The sequence below is a fragment of the Littorina saxatilis genome, linkage group LG10 (assembly GCF_037325665.1).
Source record: "Littorina saxatilis isolate snail1 linkage group LG10, US_GU_Lsax_2.0, whole genome shotgun sequence".
Taxonomy (NCBI): domain Eukaryota; kingdom Metazoa; phylum Mollusca; class Gastropoda; order Littorinimorpha; family Littorinidae; genus Littorina; species Littorina saxatilis.
In genome coordinates, this window is record NC_090254.1 from 9,650,126 (window position 1) to 9,665,686 (window position 15,561).

Here is a 15,561-nt window from a genome sequence, read left to right on the forward strand (position 1 = left end):
TTAATTTGCTTTTTACTGTCTAATAAATTCATTTAAACAGATAAAATGGAAAATGTTTACCTGTCTGATGTAGTTGGACCTACTTGAGAGAACATTCAACAGAAGGAATTTTGCAATCAATACCATACAGTAGTTGCAGTCATGCAATAAACAAAAAATAAATGTGTAAGGAACACTTTCGACAAAAGAAAAATTACTTGATTTTACTGATTCACTGCCACTATTTTTTCCAATTTAGTTTATCTCAAAGCGATCTTAGCATCCAGAAGCGTGCACACACACACTGTAATAACACGCACTATCACACAAACACATGCACTGATGTGAAAAGTAATATTTAACTTTATTGTCCGAGGTTCGCACATGTAACACACAAACACACGCACACACCCACACATACATGCACACACACATGCGCACACACACACACACACATGACGTAGAGTTTAAAGCAACAACTCAACAGATAATCAGCACACAAAGAATGAATAGCGGTTATATATTCAGTGTATTATAAATGTAATGCCTGGCCATGGGATTACTTCAGTTCAACAGCTGATCAAGACATTAATTTTTTTCGACCAAATCGTGATGAAATATGTTTTGTTGGTGACTTTTCACAAACAGCACTGCCTTATGCTGACAGAGACTACAGTAACATCATTGTTTATGTTCACTTTAATAAGGCCAAAAAAAAAAAATTGTCTGTTTAGGGTAACCTGACCGACCCTATCGATTTGGCGCCGACCCAAAAACTTTTTTTTGATTTCAAAAAAAAAAAAGAAAAAAAAAGAGGTAAAAATGCTAAAAAAAAGACATTTGGCGTTTCTTTCTCTCCCTTTCTCTCTGTTTTATTTATACGTTAGTTTTGAAACATGTATTCATCAAATTAAAGAAGTGAATGTTCAGCCAACATAGCATTTACACAAAAAAAAAAAAAAAAAAAAAAAAAAATACCTACCTACCGACCCTACTTTTTTTGGTCATGTTACCCTAAACAGACAATTTTTTTTTTTGGCCTAATGATTACACATTCAATTCTTTTCTTTCTTTCTTTATTTGGTGTTTAACGTCGTTTTCAACCACAAAGGGTTGTATCGCGACGGGGAAAGGGGGGAGATGGGATAGAGCCACTTGTCAATTGTTCACAAAAGCACTAATCAAAAATTTGCTCCAGGGGCTTGCAACGTAGTACAATATATTACCTTACTGGGAGAATGCAAGTTTCCAGTACAAAGGACTTAACATTTCTTACATACCGTACTGCTTGACTAAAATCTTTACAAAAATTGACTATATTCTATACAAGAAACACTTAACAAGGGTAAAAGGAGAAACAGAATCCGTTAGTCGCCTCTTACGACATGCTGGGGAGCATCAGGTAAATTCTTTCTCGTCCCAACCAATATGGGACTCCCCCTAACCCGCGGGGGGCCAAACAATCCTCACTAGCAAGCTTCTTACTAAATTAATGGAAATAGCCTTTAAGCTCTTATTTTCTTCGATTTGTTGAAGGTGGTCCATGTTAGTGGACTCACACATACTTTGAGATTTTGCTATTATGTTTTGATTTTAAAAAAAATTTTAAAAAATAAAAACAATCCTCACTTTGAATATGCTTTAAGTCTGAGGTAAACTGTTCTGTAAAACACCAGTTTTCACTGTCTTAAAGTTGCTGTGCTTGGCACTTCCAGGTGCACAAAGGCTATAGCTTTCAGTCATGCCTCGGGCATCTATCCATGTGAAATAATACCTAGTTTCTTGGACATTTGTGACCCTCCACCACGGAATGAGCCGCATGTCACCTTTGCATGATTTTCATATTTTTACATGTTCCTAAAGAGTTTTTTATGCTCTATCCAGTGGTGAAAACCGTTTTAGAAAAGAGCGAAAACTGTTTGAGTTATAAGCCTGAGTTACAAAATGAGTTACAAAATGCAAACAAAACAAATTAACCATATTTTAACATTCATATTTATCACAATTGGTAACCAAGTTTACTCCTTTTATTCTTACCACATGTATTAATAATCATAATCAAAATTTCAGTCAACAGTTACAAAATATTATATTTACAAGCATACGTAATACTGAAAGGTTCATAGGTTCATAAATTCAGAAAAAATACTTAAACCCTTTGACAAATGAGTGAAAAATGAATAATGATCGCATTTTTTCCTGATATGGCAGTGAAGAGATCACTCAATACATGTCTTGTTGTTAAATGAATATGCTATTACAGTATCAGAATTTGGCATCTGTAATAATTATTTATTGACATGTAATTATAAGCATGAATACAAATGCTTATGTTTTGTATCTAGCTTTGAATTCAGAACCAGCAGTTCCAGTAAATACCGGTACTTTAAATACATGAGATTCGATCTGGTTTGTATGGCAACTCTCACAATAACAAAACTTTGGCACAAATCATACAATGTATTTTGTATTCACTCCTGTACATTTAGGTCCTATAGTATACGCTGACTTTTTCATTGCAAGTTCTGGTGTATATAATATATATATATATTTGATAAAAACACATGCAACAAAATGCTGATAAAAATGCACACTGCATGTACGTACGGGCTATAATTTTGGTTTTCCCCACCATACACTTTGTCAGAAATGATAATTTATTAGAGGTTTGTTTTGCCAGAATTCTTGATGAAATAGATATATCACATGAAAGCCAGAAAAAACATTAACCCACAATAATCACACAGGCAAAGATAATATTTACATATATGCAACAAATAACTTCTTTTATATAAATACAGTCAAACCTGTCTATAACGACCACTCAATTAAGGGACCAAAAAAAATGGTTCGTACAGACAGGTAGTCATTATGGAAATATTAATTATATATATATATAAGAAAGAACCAAGTCTGTTTGTTAATTATTTATTTTTTATTTTTTCCGTTGGTTTTTTTTGGAGGGGGGGTGGTCGTAATGGGGAGGTGGTCGTTATCAAGAGGTGCGACTGTACCTTCCTTCATGACTGTAAACCATCTTAACAGAGCACCACAGCTCTGCTGTCCCCAAGGCTTTACACTAAATGTGACCCTCCACCACGAAATGAGTCGCATGTCACCCCGCGCGGTTCTGCGCCAGGCTTAATATAAGTCCGGGGAGTGTCTGGTAACAGTGTGAGGGTCACCTTAGTCACAGGCTTATAACTCAAAAAGTTTTCGCTCTGTTCTAAAACAGTTTTCACCACTGGATAGAGAATAAAAACCCTCTTTAAGAACGTGTAAAAATATGAAAATCATGAAAAGGTGACATGCGACTCATTCCGTGGTGGAGGGTCACAAATAAGAGCATCCTTCCATATACAGCTGACAATTGCCTTGAATCTTATCAATCTGCATCAGGCTTCTATCTGTGAGGACTGGAATTATTTTGCTGAATTAATTAAATGCAAATTCACATAGGTGCATGCCATTCACAATAATAATCCAGCAAAAAATTGCAACTCTCTGCAGAAAGTAGCTTATAGTGTAGATTTGTATTGTGTCCAAATGGAAAGATATATTGCTCTTCCCGTGTAAAACTGGGCATGAAGATATTTGCTGTGGTTACAAGATAGTGACACAAGAAGGAAGGCGTTTCAAAAGATTGTATGCACAACCTGGTTTGCTGTTGTTCCTGACTTGTTCATCAGCAGAGGAATACATAGCATCACAACCTACAAACTTAACTTATTGCACAATGTTGCTATCACAGATGGTATCAGAAAATTGTTGTTGTTTTGTTGTTGTTGTTGTTTGTTTGTTTGTTTTTGATTGTTTTTTCAATCCACATGCACTCCACTGAATATTGTATTTTTCTGGTAATTCTTCTATGCCATGGTAAAAACAGTTTTGATTGATTCCAGGGTTTACCTTAAAACAGCTTGTATCAACACACATGTCCTTGCAAATGAACAGCTGCAGCTATAGCCTTGCAGCCAGCAGGAAAATCTCCTTCATCCCTTTGGGATAACATGTTTTAATGTGAAAGCACCCTTTGCTCAATACTTCCAGAAGTTCTCAAACAAGCTCAGGTCAGAAGTTTTTGCTCATTCTTGATCATTCTCACACAAATCAGAATGTTCTCACAGAACAATCTAAGTACTTTGGAAGAGTACGTGGCAAGGATCGATTTATAGTGTTCTGCAGTTGAAAACCCCCCTCATTCATTGAGGCCTTTTGTTTTTACCAATTCTTCAAAGTTTATGTACTCTAAATCTGTCATCACCTTGTTCAGAGCATAAATCTGCAAAGGAATAAAACAAAATTATTGTTAAATTGTCTAAACCTGTGGCAATAATATATCAATGTCATCACTGAGTCACATACATGTGCATTAATTTTCAGTGCAACATTATGAAACAACACGTACTCACACACACACGCATACTGACACACGCAAGCTCTTGCACACACACACACATGTATACACTCATACACACGCATGCATGCATGTACAGAAACAGACACACACAGTAACATAAACACGCAAAGTAAGCAGACCTGCAAACCCTTGTGATAAGCCTCAAGTGTAACAATTTAGAATTATTTCGAATTTTCAGCGTAGCAAATACCGTAGTGTTTAACTTGTGTATCGATCATTGTCCAAAATGTATTTGCACATCCTAATTTACACAATCTTGTGCAAGAATACACAATTTTAATTAGTTTAGGAACATAATAATGCCCATTAAAGAGTGTCTGCAATGCAACTTTTCAGCGTGCACAATATTTTAGGACCAATTTTTTCTAACCGAAGTGAAAAGCAGAAATGAGTATCGGAACTCACAAGAAAGACGGAACTGTTGCATGCTGTTATTATTTGTTCAATTTTAACCTTCGCGTGTCAACATAGCAATTTGTCTTAAAAACATAGCAATAATTGCTATATTGAAAGCGTAACAGTTGGCAGCTCTGAGTAACACAGGCAGTGCAATACTAATAATAACAATAATACGAAAATTTATATTGCGCACATATCTCACCACAAGCCGACTCGAGGCGCACAATATGAACTAGAGAGAGCCCTGAAATGCAGCCGCTCGGCCCAGAAGGGACAGCACTCTATATTTCGGAGGAAGCATGCTGGGTATTTTCGTATTTCTATAACCCATCGAACTCTGACATGGATTACAGGATCTTTTCCGTGCGCACTTAATTGGTCTTGTGCTTGCGTGTACACACGAAGGGGGTTAAGTCACAAGCAGGTCTGCACATAAGTTGACCTGGGAGATCGGAAAAATCTCCACTTTTAACCCACCAGGCGGCAGCGACCGGGATTCGAATACACGACCTTCTGTTTAGGAGGCCGACGTCTTACCACCATGCCACTGCGCCCGTCATTTCACTAAATCAAGTGTAAAACACATCTGCAATTGTAAAACAAAAACAAATGAACAAACAAACATGTTTAAACATTTCATTACCTCTTGGCGCTGTCTTTTCTTCTGTTCTATAACTTTTTCCTTGTAGGTGAGTTGCTCTTGCTTTGCCTGCTCTCCTCGTCTCTTATCTGCTTGTTCAGCATCCGCTTTGTTGATCCTCTCCAGTCTGTGCCTCATGTGTCTCTGAGACTGAATGCAGAATTAAATCATAATGACATTCTTTTTCAGCAGTTATCTAGAATAAAATACATAATACACTAGCTGCGTAAGGTTAAAAATGGCAGGGATGTTGTTAGGCGTCGGACATCGGACATAGACCGATTAAAAGGCTCAAATGTCCGATTCACATAGCTGCATGGCGGTCAGATGTCCTATCGTTTTCAACTGAGCGCGGTCATTGTCCGTTTGTGTCAAAAACAGAAGAAAACACGGCGAGCATTATTCTTGAAAATGACATGCCAATGACAGTGTCGCCGCTGAAACTGACACAACCATGTACAGGACATGGTGTCGGCACAGCAGGAAATTTGCCGAAATGGTCTTTTAATATCCATGGCTGACCCTGTTTGGTTTGTTATAGACCTTGACAGCAAAAAGACTCCTGCTTTGTCGAATCTGTGTTGAAACAGACTTTTTTTTTTCTCATCATGCAGTTTGTGAGACAATCAACAAAAGAGTGCTAAAGGTTTTGGTAGCTTTTTAGATGTTTGTTTACTTTTGTGTGTGTCCTATTTGGAACTAAATTAATAAAACAATGTATGCAAAAATGTTCGGTGTATATATATACTATATATGTGTGTGTGTTAAAGCATGTGTGTGTGCACATGATTTTGGAGCCATTCCATGGACAGTGTTTTGCACAAAATTATGATGTCCTATTGAAATTTCTGAAAGCGGTCAAATGTCCTATTGATTCTGAAGAGATGTCAGGACATTTGTCCTATGGGTGTGAATTTGTAACAACATCCCTGAAATGGGTGCAACGGAGCCTTCCCAACCAGACTGAGCCAGTAGAGCGACATATGTCGTGACAACCAGGTGACAGTATACGTAAAGTAGCGCGACATATGTTGTGACAACCAGCCTAAGGGTTAAGACTCCATCCTTTTTTAATAATGACTTTTTTAAGAGGTCCCAAAACAGGGGTTCCACTGTAAAGGATTTATTCAATGTGACCAGCGGCCAGAACTTTCATAGGCCAGAAAAACAACCAGTTGGTTAAACTGCAGTTGAACAAGTAAAATACAGTATTCCTACAAAATTGGGTTTCACGAAGAAGATGTCAGTTGCCCGGTTGTTACCAGTGCTGTTCTCCCCAGGCACCCCATTTGGACAACTGCGATTGTTATCCGACAGAAAATGTGATTATTCGTTCAGTGAGTAGTAGATCAATGCTCGCATATATGCCTATAGAAAAAGGGCCTTGTTTGGATTCTGAAGCGTACTTGATTGTTCTTCAAAATGTATCCATAGGGAGCAGTAATTGATCCAGAAGATGGGTCAGGATTATGTCTTGAAGGCATCACATTATAAGAGGGTTTGACGTCATCGCGAAGGAATTACAAGAAGTCTCAGTCATATTTAGTTTGAGCGGGCGGAGACTAGCTTCTTTCATATCAGCCATTTTGATGAGCAAGTATAATAATGCGGAAGTGGTAATGCTCAACTTGGCCAGTCAGAACACTGTAGGTGGTCATGAAATGTACTAAATCGTTACCCTGCCAGCAATTACAGTCCGAGTCGGGTTGCAAAGCGGTGGTCCGACTGTCGATGTGACCATCGCGATTTCAATAAACTTGCCCCAATAATCACTTGCCGCTAAAATTATTATTAGGATGGATGGTGGCGAGAGAGGTGAAGGGAGGGGGAATATTTACAGTGCTGTGTGTGGGGCTTTGAGCAGTATTAACCGCCAATGTTTAGCTCCGGCACCGTCGCGGCTGACGCGCCTCTGTTCTATACAGAACACTGCTCTCATTTAAGGAAACTGCCCTGCGCTGTTCTGGCCATCTGTCCGACTTTCGTCCTCACCTTCAAGTCAGACTGATTTGAAGAGGTGTACTTTACACCGACCATAGCGGCTATATGGCTAAGCCAAATGTCTGTCTCAAAACTACATACATGTACTTACAATAACAAAAACAACTATTTTGTTCATCCTCCAGGCTCTACAGGAAATTTGAATGAAGCTTGCATGATTACTTTGTAAAAGAACGAAACGTTTGAGTTTTTGGAGCCTTGAGCAATTTATTGATAGGTCTGTACTTGTATCAGATCATCATGTTTAAAGAACATGAATCAACAGGTGAAGCTAAAAGAAAACAAAAGGTCAGCACAAAATCATTTTGCAACCATAACTTACTTTTATGTCGGTCAAGCTTGGCACGTACTCATACTGTTTCAGATGGTCTGAAATGAACATAAAAGGTTTTATTCAAATAATGTATAGCAGTCTAAAAGCTCTGGCTGTAAATATCAATCAATCAGTCAATCAATCAATCAACAAATCTTTCAGGCAAGAACCTCTGTTCATATTTCTTTCAACCTTCCTGTCTGAAACCCCACATCCCCTCTCCTTGAGCCTTCAATCTATTGGAAATCTACAAATACTAACACCTGAATGTGAAGTGAACATGGGTTTATGTGTTTTGGTGTTTACAATGATATATAAATCACACCGTCTTGTTCTATTAAACTGTACTAAATTATAAAATATTGTCAGAAATTATATTCTGGTTCTAATTCTCCCCAGCATCACACACACACATAAAAAACACACACACACACAAACAAACATCATCTAACATCTCCTCCTCCTCCCCCCCCCCCCCCCCCCCCCCCCCCCCCGCCAACACTCACACACACATAATTCTCTACCCGCCCACCTCCATTCTTGTATTTTTTTTGTCATACCTGGGGTGGGTGTGGCAGGGGGAGCCCCAGGTACCAGGACGCCACAATCTTTCACAGGCGCAGACTGTTTCTGAGACAGATACACTTTGGTCACTCTCCTCTCCATGCTGTTTACAAGTGGCGATGAATTTGAGGGAAGAGATTTCCGTACAACATGAGAAGCTTCCAAATTTCTTGTCGGGGAGCTGTTAGTTCTTTTTTGCAACAAGGGCTTTGGGTAGGTGCTGCTCGACCGTTTCTTGTTTTTGTTTGAGTTGAACGTGTTCGTGCTCGCCCGGGTCATGGGTGTGGGTCGAGGAGCGTACACAGACAGCACAGACACCGTCGTATTGACAACAAGCTTTGAACGCACCTCCAGTGGCTTTTGGTGCAGCTGCATCACCTTGCAGTTTGCTGTAAGCAAGTTGACTGCAACTGGACCTTGTGTGGCACTGCGTGGCATGGTGGCCGAGCGGATGTTGCCTGGTGCTGTCAGTGCTGCCAGGTAGTTGATTTGAGTTCCAGAGAGCTGCAGACCGGTGGTCAGCATTTGTGAAGTTTGTAGTGGACAGGTCAAACTGTGTCAGGGTAAATCACAGCCGCCATTACCATTGCAACTAAATGGCAGCTGCAAAGTGTGTAGTGGGTATAGTGTGCAGGATTGTATAAAAGCATCGCTGGATGTATAGTTATTTCATCATCACTGAAAAGTTCTGCAGCTGTAAATGCAGAGGTTTTTATAAAAAGAAAATATAACAATAAACTTAAAAGGCGTACAAGTTCATGATGCTGGTGGTCTCACACGAACATGATAAAAAAAATGTATTTCCTGACAGCTTGAAGTCAAAGACAGTTTATTTCATATGAGCTTTTGCGAAGGCCTCCTCCTCATTCTCTACATTCACACATAGGTGACCATACTTTTTGATGAGCGGAAGTGTCACAATTATTTTCAAGCAGACCAGCAGTAACAATAATTCTGTCATTGTGTAAAACTCAGCTGGTCAGAACAGTGGGTTTTGTGAAGATCTGTGCTGCGACTGGCCCGTGAATACACTAGGAGCGTTGACCTCAGAGTGTTGATCTGGTCTAGTCTTTACTGACTGCACATCACAGACCACCTCCAGGCTTTGGTTGGATCACGTTGGTAAAATGCTGGAGGTTAACCTGAAAAAACCCAACAACATATAACTGATTGTGTATCTCGCTTTGATTGACCAAGCCCTTCTTCAGTGACAGTGGAATTTCTTGTGTGTGTGTGCATGTGTGCCTGCCTGCATGTATACATGTGGGTATGTGCATGTGAGTTTTTGTGTGCATATCTTCATGTCTTTGTCTCTATGACTGTACGTGCACAGAACAGATGCTGTGTAAGAACCAATGAAACACCAAGACAGCAGAGAAACACTGATGAATAAATGTACCATTTAAAAGCAAGGAAAGACAATTTTCATGAAAAGGAGTGTCACAGATTAGCATCTGCATGCGTATGTGTCTCTATCTTCCAGCATGCCTGCCTGTCTTAATGTCCGTCTTACCGCTGAAAAAGTAAGGTGGTGCACAGGGATGAGATCACACACACACACACACACACACACACACACACACACACACACACACACACACAAATCAAGAAACACAATATCCGCACCTATACGATAGGCCAAAATACCACAGAAAACCTCCACCATTGTACTCTCAACTGACACAGATGTCAAAGACGATGCATGATAATTACTATCTTTCTCAGCATTTCGCGAGCTCGAATCCAAGCAAGCGCACGTATCACATCCACGAGCTAGGAAATAACTGTGAAGCACCGAGATCGTCACCAACAGACGCTGAGTGCAAAAGAAAACATCAACTTGCAGTGGAAAGCTCTCCAACGGTGTTGTTAGACCGTGGGGTTCATCTGTTAGAGCTTCAGAACGCCCGGTGTTTGGGGTTCGGCTCCACTCTAACCCACGGTCACGATTCAAGCGCTCAGCTGTGGTTTTGGCTCCATGACAACGGAAGTGAATGCAAGGGGAGTAACTGCGCATTTGTTGGCGTATTACTTCCCTTGTATTGTCACTAATCTAAAATTAAATTATGATCACATCAGTCACTCTGTACAAAATGGAGAATCTCTCTCTCGATCTTTCTCTCTGCGGCGTGTGTTTGAGATAACAGAGATATCTCAAAGAATGTGTAAACGGAGCTCTCTCTCTCTCTCTCTTTAGTGTCTCTCCCTAGATCCTCTTATTCTCCTTTCTCTCTCTCTCGATCTCTCTCTCGGAAACCAAATTGTCATGGGCTGACCATACTGAACTGATCTCTATGTGTTTATTTAGAACTAAAAGTGTATTAAATTAAAAGTTCTTGAAATTCCACTCTCCAAGATGTTTTTGTCTTTTTACATTTAGTCAAGTTTTTACTAACAAAAATTGTCGTGGTGTGTGCGCACACAGTGTCAGTGTGTGTGTGTTAAGAGCGATTCCGAGAAAACTTCTGGACAGATATTCATGAAACTTAAACATAGTCTCATAGAAACTGATTCCGTCTTCCAGATGATATCCCCAGACGAACTTGGAGGGGGGCGATGCTTTACCACGTGCAACAGAAATGGGCTTTTTGGACGTAACGTGCATGGGAATAATAATAATAATAATAATGATTATTTATACGCGCACACCTTCTCAAAGGGAAGCTCGTGGCGTTTACAAAGGCGCTTCATGCATACACTCGTACATAACAATCTCACAACCTTACATTCCACACAATCAACCGTACAAATAATAATAATAATAATAATAAAACAAGTACAAAATAAAGGATAATAAAGCAAATATCTAACTGTACATTATTAAAAACTCTAAAAGAATATTATACATCACATCCACGAGCTAGGAAATAACTGTGAAGCACCGAGATCGTCACCAACAGACGCTGAGTGCAAAAGAAAACATCAACTTGCAGTGGAAAGCTCTCCAACGGTGTTGTTAGACCGTGGGGTTCATCTGTTAGAGCTTCAGAACGCCCGGTGAATGGGGAAATTCTCGTAGCGTGCACCGTGCATGGAGCTTTTTCGTAACGACGGTGCACCGTGCACCGTGGATCACCGTGCATGGCACTTTTGGCCTCAACGTGCACGTGCAGACACCCCCCCCCTCCCCCATGGTGACCCTCATCTTGTCTTCTTCATTTTTTCTATAAACTTCACATGACATGTAAAGTGATAGCCATACGACACCCGTTACCCACAAGGAATTGAGGAAAAGCCGCAAGGGTGTTCATTCTTTCACAACCCATACAAACACACACGCACTGACTCAGGCACTTTCATGGACGTGTAGGTATCTTTTTCGTACCTCAGACAAAAACACGCTCATAGGACATATGGGGTTACCTGTGTGCTGTTCACTCCTGTTCCTTGCCCCAGCTTTCTCTCACACCGCCTGTCTCATATCATTCCCTGCTCGATCCACATCCGAATTCAGTTCTGTGTATGTGTTATATTTCACAAACGCACACACTCTGACACACACACACACACACATGCACACACACACATTAACCTTCACCGGATCACGCTTTGGACTACACAGTCCGGATGATATGGGTCATGTACGACCCATACTTCCAAAGAAGGATTCAACTTAAAAAGTATGGGTCGTACACGACCCACGCCATCCGAATAGGAATAAACGTTTTTCCGCCTCTATGCAGAGTATGGGTCGTACACGACCCACGCAATCCGAATAAGGATCAAATTCCTTACGTAATTCCATATGGGTCGTCCACGACCCACATCATCCGGACTGTGTAGTTCAAATTACGTCATCGTTAATTTGTTTGTTAACAAAGATAATCTTTCAAAAGTTGGGCAATAGGAAGGTCGTATTGTGATTGGAGATTACATGAAGTCTCAATTAAAAACTCTAAATAGTTTTAGAGATAAAGACGACTTTGTGAGGCTCTGGGTCGTCCATGACCCACGAAGCACGGTGAAGGTTAATCAATCTTATCCTGGAAGATAAGATGATTCAAATGTCACAATCAACACTGGCAAAAATGACTTCTGTTTTAACTTTAATGCAACATAGCTGTAACAGATGGGGTTGGATATGTCGATCAGCACCAGAAAACAGGAAGACCATCAAAGCAAACTCTAAATGATCTAGGATATTGTGCACTTATAAAACCCCAAACGGCTGTAATGAACAAACAAAAAATGTCAAATACATTTAGAGCGCTTACTTCCCTTTGGTTATTTGATCTGTAATGAACGAATTCTAATGTGACCTAATTTAGCTTACTTCCCTTTGGTTATTTGATCTGTAATGAACAAATTCTAATGTGACCTAATTTAGGCGAATTTGGAATAGAGTGTTAAGCTTCTTTTACGCTGCATGCACAATGGTCACTATCATTCGCACACAAAAACATGACAAGCACCGAATATGTGATGGTATTTTGCCCATGTTTCAGAGAGTCAGCCAGATCATACCTTATCTTATGTATATACAAAATCATGTGTTCACCAAATCTACCATTCTGTCATTCATTACAAATTCTCAAAACAATACCCCCCCCCCCCCCCCCCCAAAAAAAAAAAAATTCATATACTATTCAACATTGAGAAAGAATGTATCGATTGAACACTTGATTGCCCTTCTTTGAGAGGTTGACTACAAAACTCATTTTTAGGCCGCTGGCCGAGACAACAAAAGAGTGCATGTTCTAACTAATCCAATAAAAATAGATCCCCATACAAATGTTATTTATAATTTTGACCATAATATGACATTTGACACAGATCTCGACATTCATTGCTCACCTCGACTGCTTTATAAGCGCGGTCTCGGAGAGCAATGACTGTCTCGATCTGTATAAAGTTTCATATTTGGGTGAAAAATACAAATAACGCATATACTATCCATGGCCTTAAAAAAAGGTAAAATATTATCAACAACACATTTTGGACCATAATAGATATGTCGGGCAAGATGGACAGGACATGATTATAATCTTTAAATATAGAGGAAACCAAAAATCAACATGCAAGCCTTTTAATCATCTGCAGGTCATGGTACGTAACTCTAGTCTTTTAAAAAGTAAAAAATTATGTCCATTGCCATTAGATTGTCCCCGTGGAACACTTGGGTAGCACAGATTGGTGAAACACACTGACATCAGGGTCCGCACTATCCAATGTCCATTTTAATTTAACAAATAATGATCTGATAAACAAAGGGAAGCAAAAATAATTAACCCTTTCACAATTTTGGATTACTTAAAGGCATATGTACGCGCTCCTGTGATTACAAAGTGTAGTTTGCCCATAATCGATGTCAAACGCACCATAAGACCATATAATGACGATATGTCACCATGCGCGGACCATAATACATGCATTACAGCTTGTTCTAGCCTCTGAAAAAGTGAGGATGTCAACAAAGCCGCGGTGTTAGCTCCCTTGCATCAACGTTACATGTGTTGCCAAATCTATAAATAGGACGATCCAGATCAAAATGAAAATTAACATATCTCAACATTGAAGGGGTCCTAGACCACAATATTTTGCAGGGAACTTAATTTAGCATGTCTCCAGCTGTTGGTAAAGCAATTAGCGTGTATAGTCATCGAGTACATATGGCTTTAATTGTTGCGGCATGTTACAGTACAGCAGAGCAAAGCAACCAACTGAACACAGGTCAATACCGGTAACTAATTGGTTTCATACAATATCACAGATTGTTCACTCTGCCTTTAAAAGGACTTGCAACAGATTGCATACAGTTAACAATTTCAGTCTTGATTGATGAAGCACATTTCTTTATCTTCCTTCTGTAACCGAGTGCCGAAACACTACGATCACCTCGGGAGGCAAAGTGCAATCAAACAGGATTGAACATGTTAGGGCTAATTTCTTAGCCCTATTAAAAACTGTTATGCAAACCCGAAGGTTTCCATGAACATACAGACAATCGGAAACCACCAGACCCCATCACAAACAGAATTCCACAATCCAGAGGTGTTGACTTAAAGGCCAACAACTCGGGTGCAGAGTCTGCTGTGAAAGGAGTGGTAGCCTCCCCTGTCACACTTCTACAGTGGAACCCCCCTTTTAAGGCTTCAGTTTAAGACTCCCTCCTTTTTCAGACCCTGTTTTCTCAGATGTTCTGCTCATGACCTCTGCAAAGTTACCACCATTTTAAGACTCTCTTCTTCCCAAGACCTGATGTTCCCTCATTTTGAGAGGTCTTAAATGGGGGGTTCCACTGTGTAGGACAAGGTAACAGTTCTGTGTGGTTTCAGTCCTTATGGAACACATTCGTACCTCTTCTTTATGCATGTAATGGGAATTTAACAGTCTTGTTGAAACACATACCAGATATTTAACTGTTGAACATAGTCTCAGAGTGTACCATAGTGGTACCTGCCATGTGAGCAACCCCCTACCCCCACCCCCTGGTAAGAGGACACCTCCCAATAAAAGGACAACCTTTTTTTGTCCCTTCTGCAAATCATTAGGACCAAAATATACCGGTACTGACCTGCAATGTACAGACAGGTATGACTAGCCAAAAACATGTCTTTCATTGCTGGTACCACAGGTATTTCAAATTTTACTTTAGTTTTCAACACACAGTCTGACATTTAGTTCCTTTTGAAAATGCGACAGACGACAGTCCTTGCGTAAGGTTGCAGGTTCGAATCCGGGCTGAGATGGACACGGGTCAACTTTATGTGCAGACCCAGAGACGGTAGCCATGTCCCACCCCCATGTCACCACATTTGCACGTAAAAGACCTCGGTCATTCTGCCATATAAGTGCAGAAGGCTCATACCACCTAAACACACACACACTTGTGTATCTTGTCCAAAGCCATGAGGGCGTAAAACTAGAAAACACATATAACCCATATCTTTTCATTAAGAGGCGAAATATTTAGCCTGTAAGATATTAAAGTTCTCTATTTTATTATCCTAGATACAGTCACATTCCACTGTCATGTTGAGAAATGCCGCCTTTAGTGAAGACGTGGTGTGGCAAACATCTTGATGTCCTTCTCGGCTTTGAAAGTGGCAAACGGCGCACGCAGAACTTCGTGGTTTGGGTCCAGAGAGAGGCTGAATCTGAAAAGACAAACCAGAATAAATTGGTAGTTTTTTTTTAGCTCTTTTTCATGGCTTTTCAAGCAGAAATGTCAGAACAGTTACACAGAGACACAGCAGAAAATATGTCTGACAGTGTGATAAATATTGAATATTAAAAAAAAATCGA

General features: G+C 39.9%; 2 protein-coding genes across 5 annotated transcripts in view; both read right to left on the reverse strand.

Annotated features, from left to right (window-relative positions):
* Positions 1–489: 489 nt before the first annotated feature.
* On the reverse strand, positions 490–10,305 carry LOC138978120 (uncharacterized). Of its 3 annotated transcripts, none has more exons than XM_070350762.1 (5): positions 10,161–10,305; positions 8,313–9,458; positions 7,762–7,808; positions 5,442–5,588; positions 490–4,261 (listed from the first exon to the last, which is right to left on the reverse strand). In XM_070350762.1, exons 2-5 carry the CDS (start codon positions 8,839–8,841, stop codon positions 4,178–4,180), a joined length of 807 nt encoding a protein of 268 aa, XP_070206863.1. In that variant the 5' UTR covers positions 8,842–9,458; positions 10,161–10,305; the 3' UTR covers positions 490–4,177. The 3 variants fall into 3 exon arrangements, with proteins under 3 accessions (XP_070206863.1, XP_070206864.1, XP_070206862.1); XM_070350763.1 differs by having other exon boundaries at positions 10,030–10,305; XM_070350761.1 differs by having other exon boundaries at positions 9,943–10,305.
* Positions 10,306–12,349: 2,044 nt separating this feature from the next.
* The window catches only part of LOC138978128 (ultra-long-chain fatty acid omega-hydroxylase-like), a 40,037-nt gene continuing 36,825 nt past the window's right edge, over positions 12,350–15,561 (reverse strand). For both annotated transcript variants that reach the window (XM_070350775.1, XM_070350774.1), the window contains exon 12: positions 12,350–15,413. In XM_070350775.1, the coding sequence (XP_070206876.1) occupies positions 15,308–15,413 (106 nt within the window). In that variant the 3' untranslated portion in view covers positions 12,350–15,307. The remainder of the gene's footprint in view (positions 15,414–15,561) is intronic.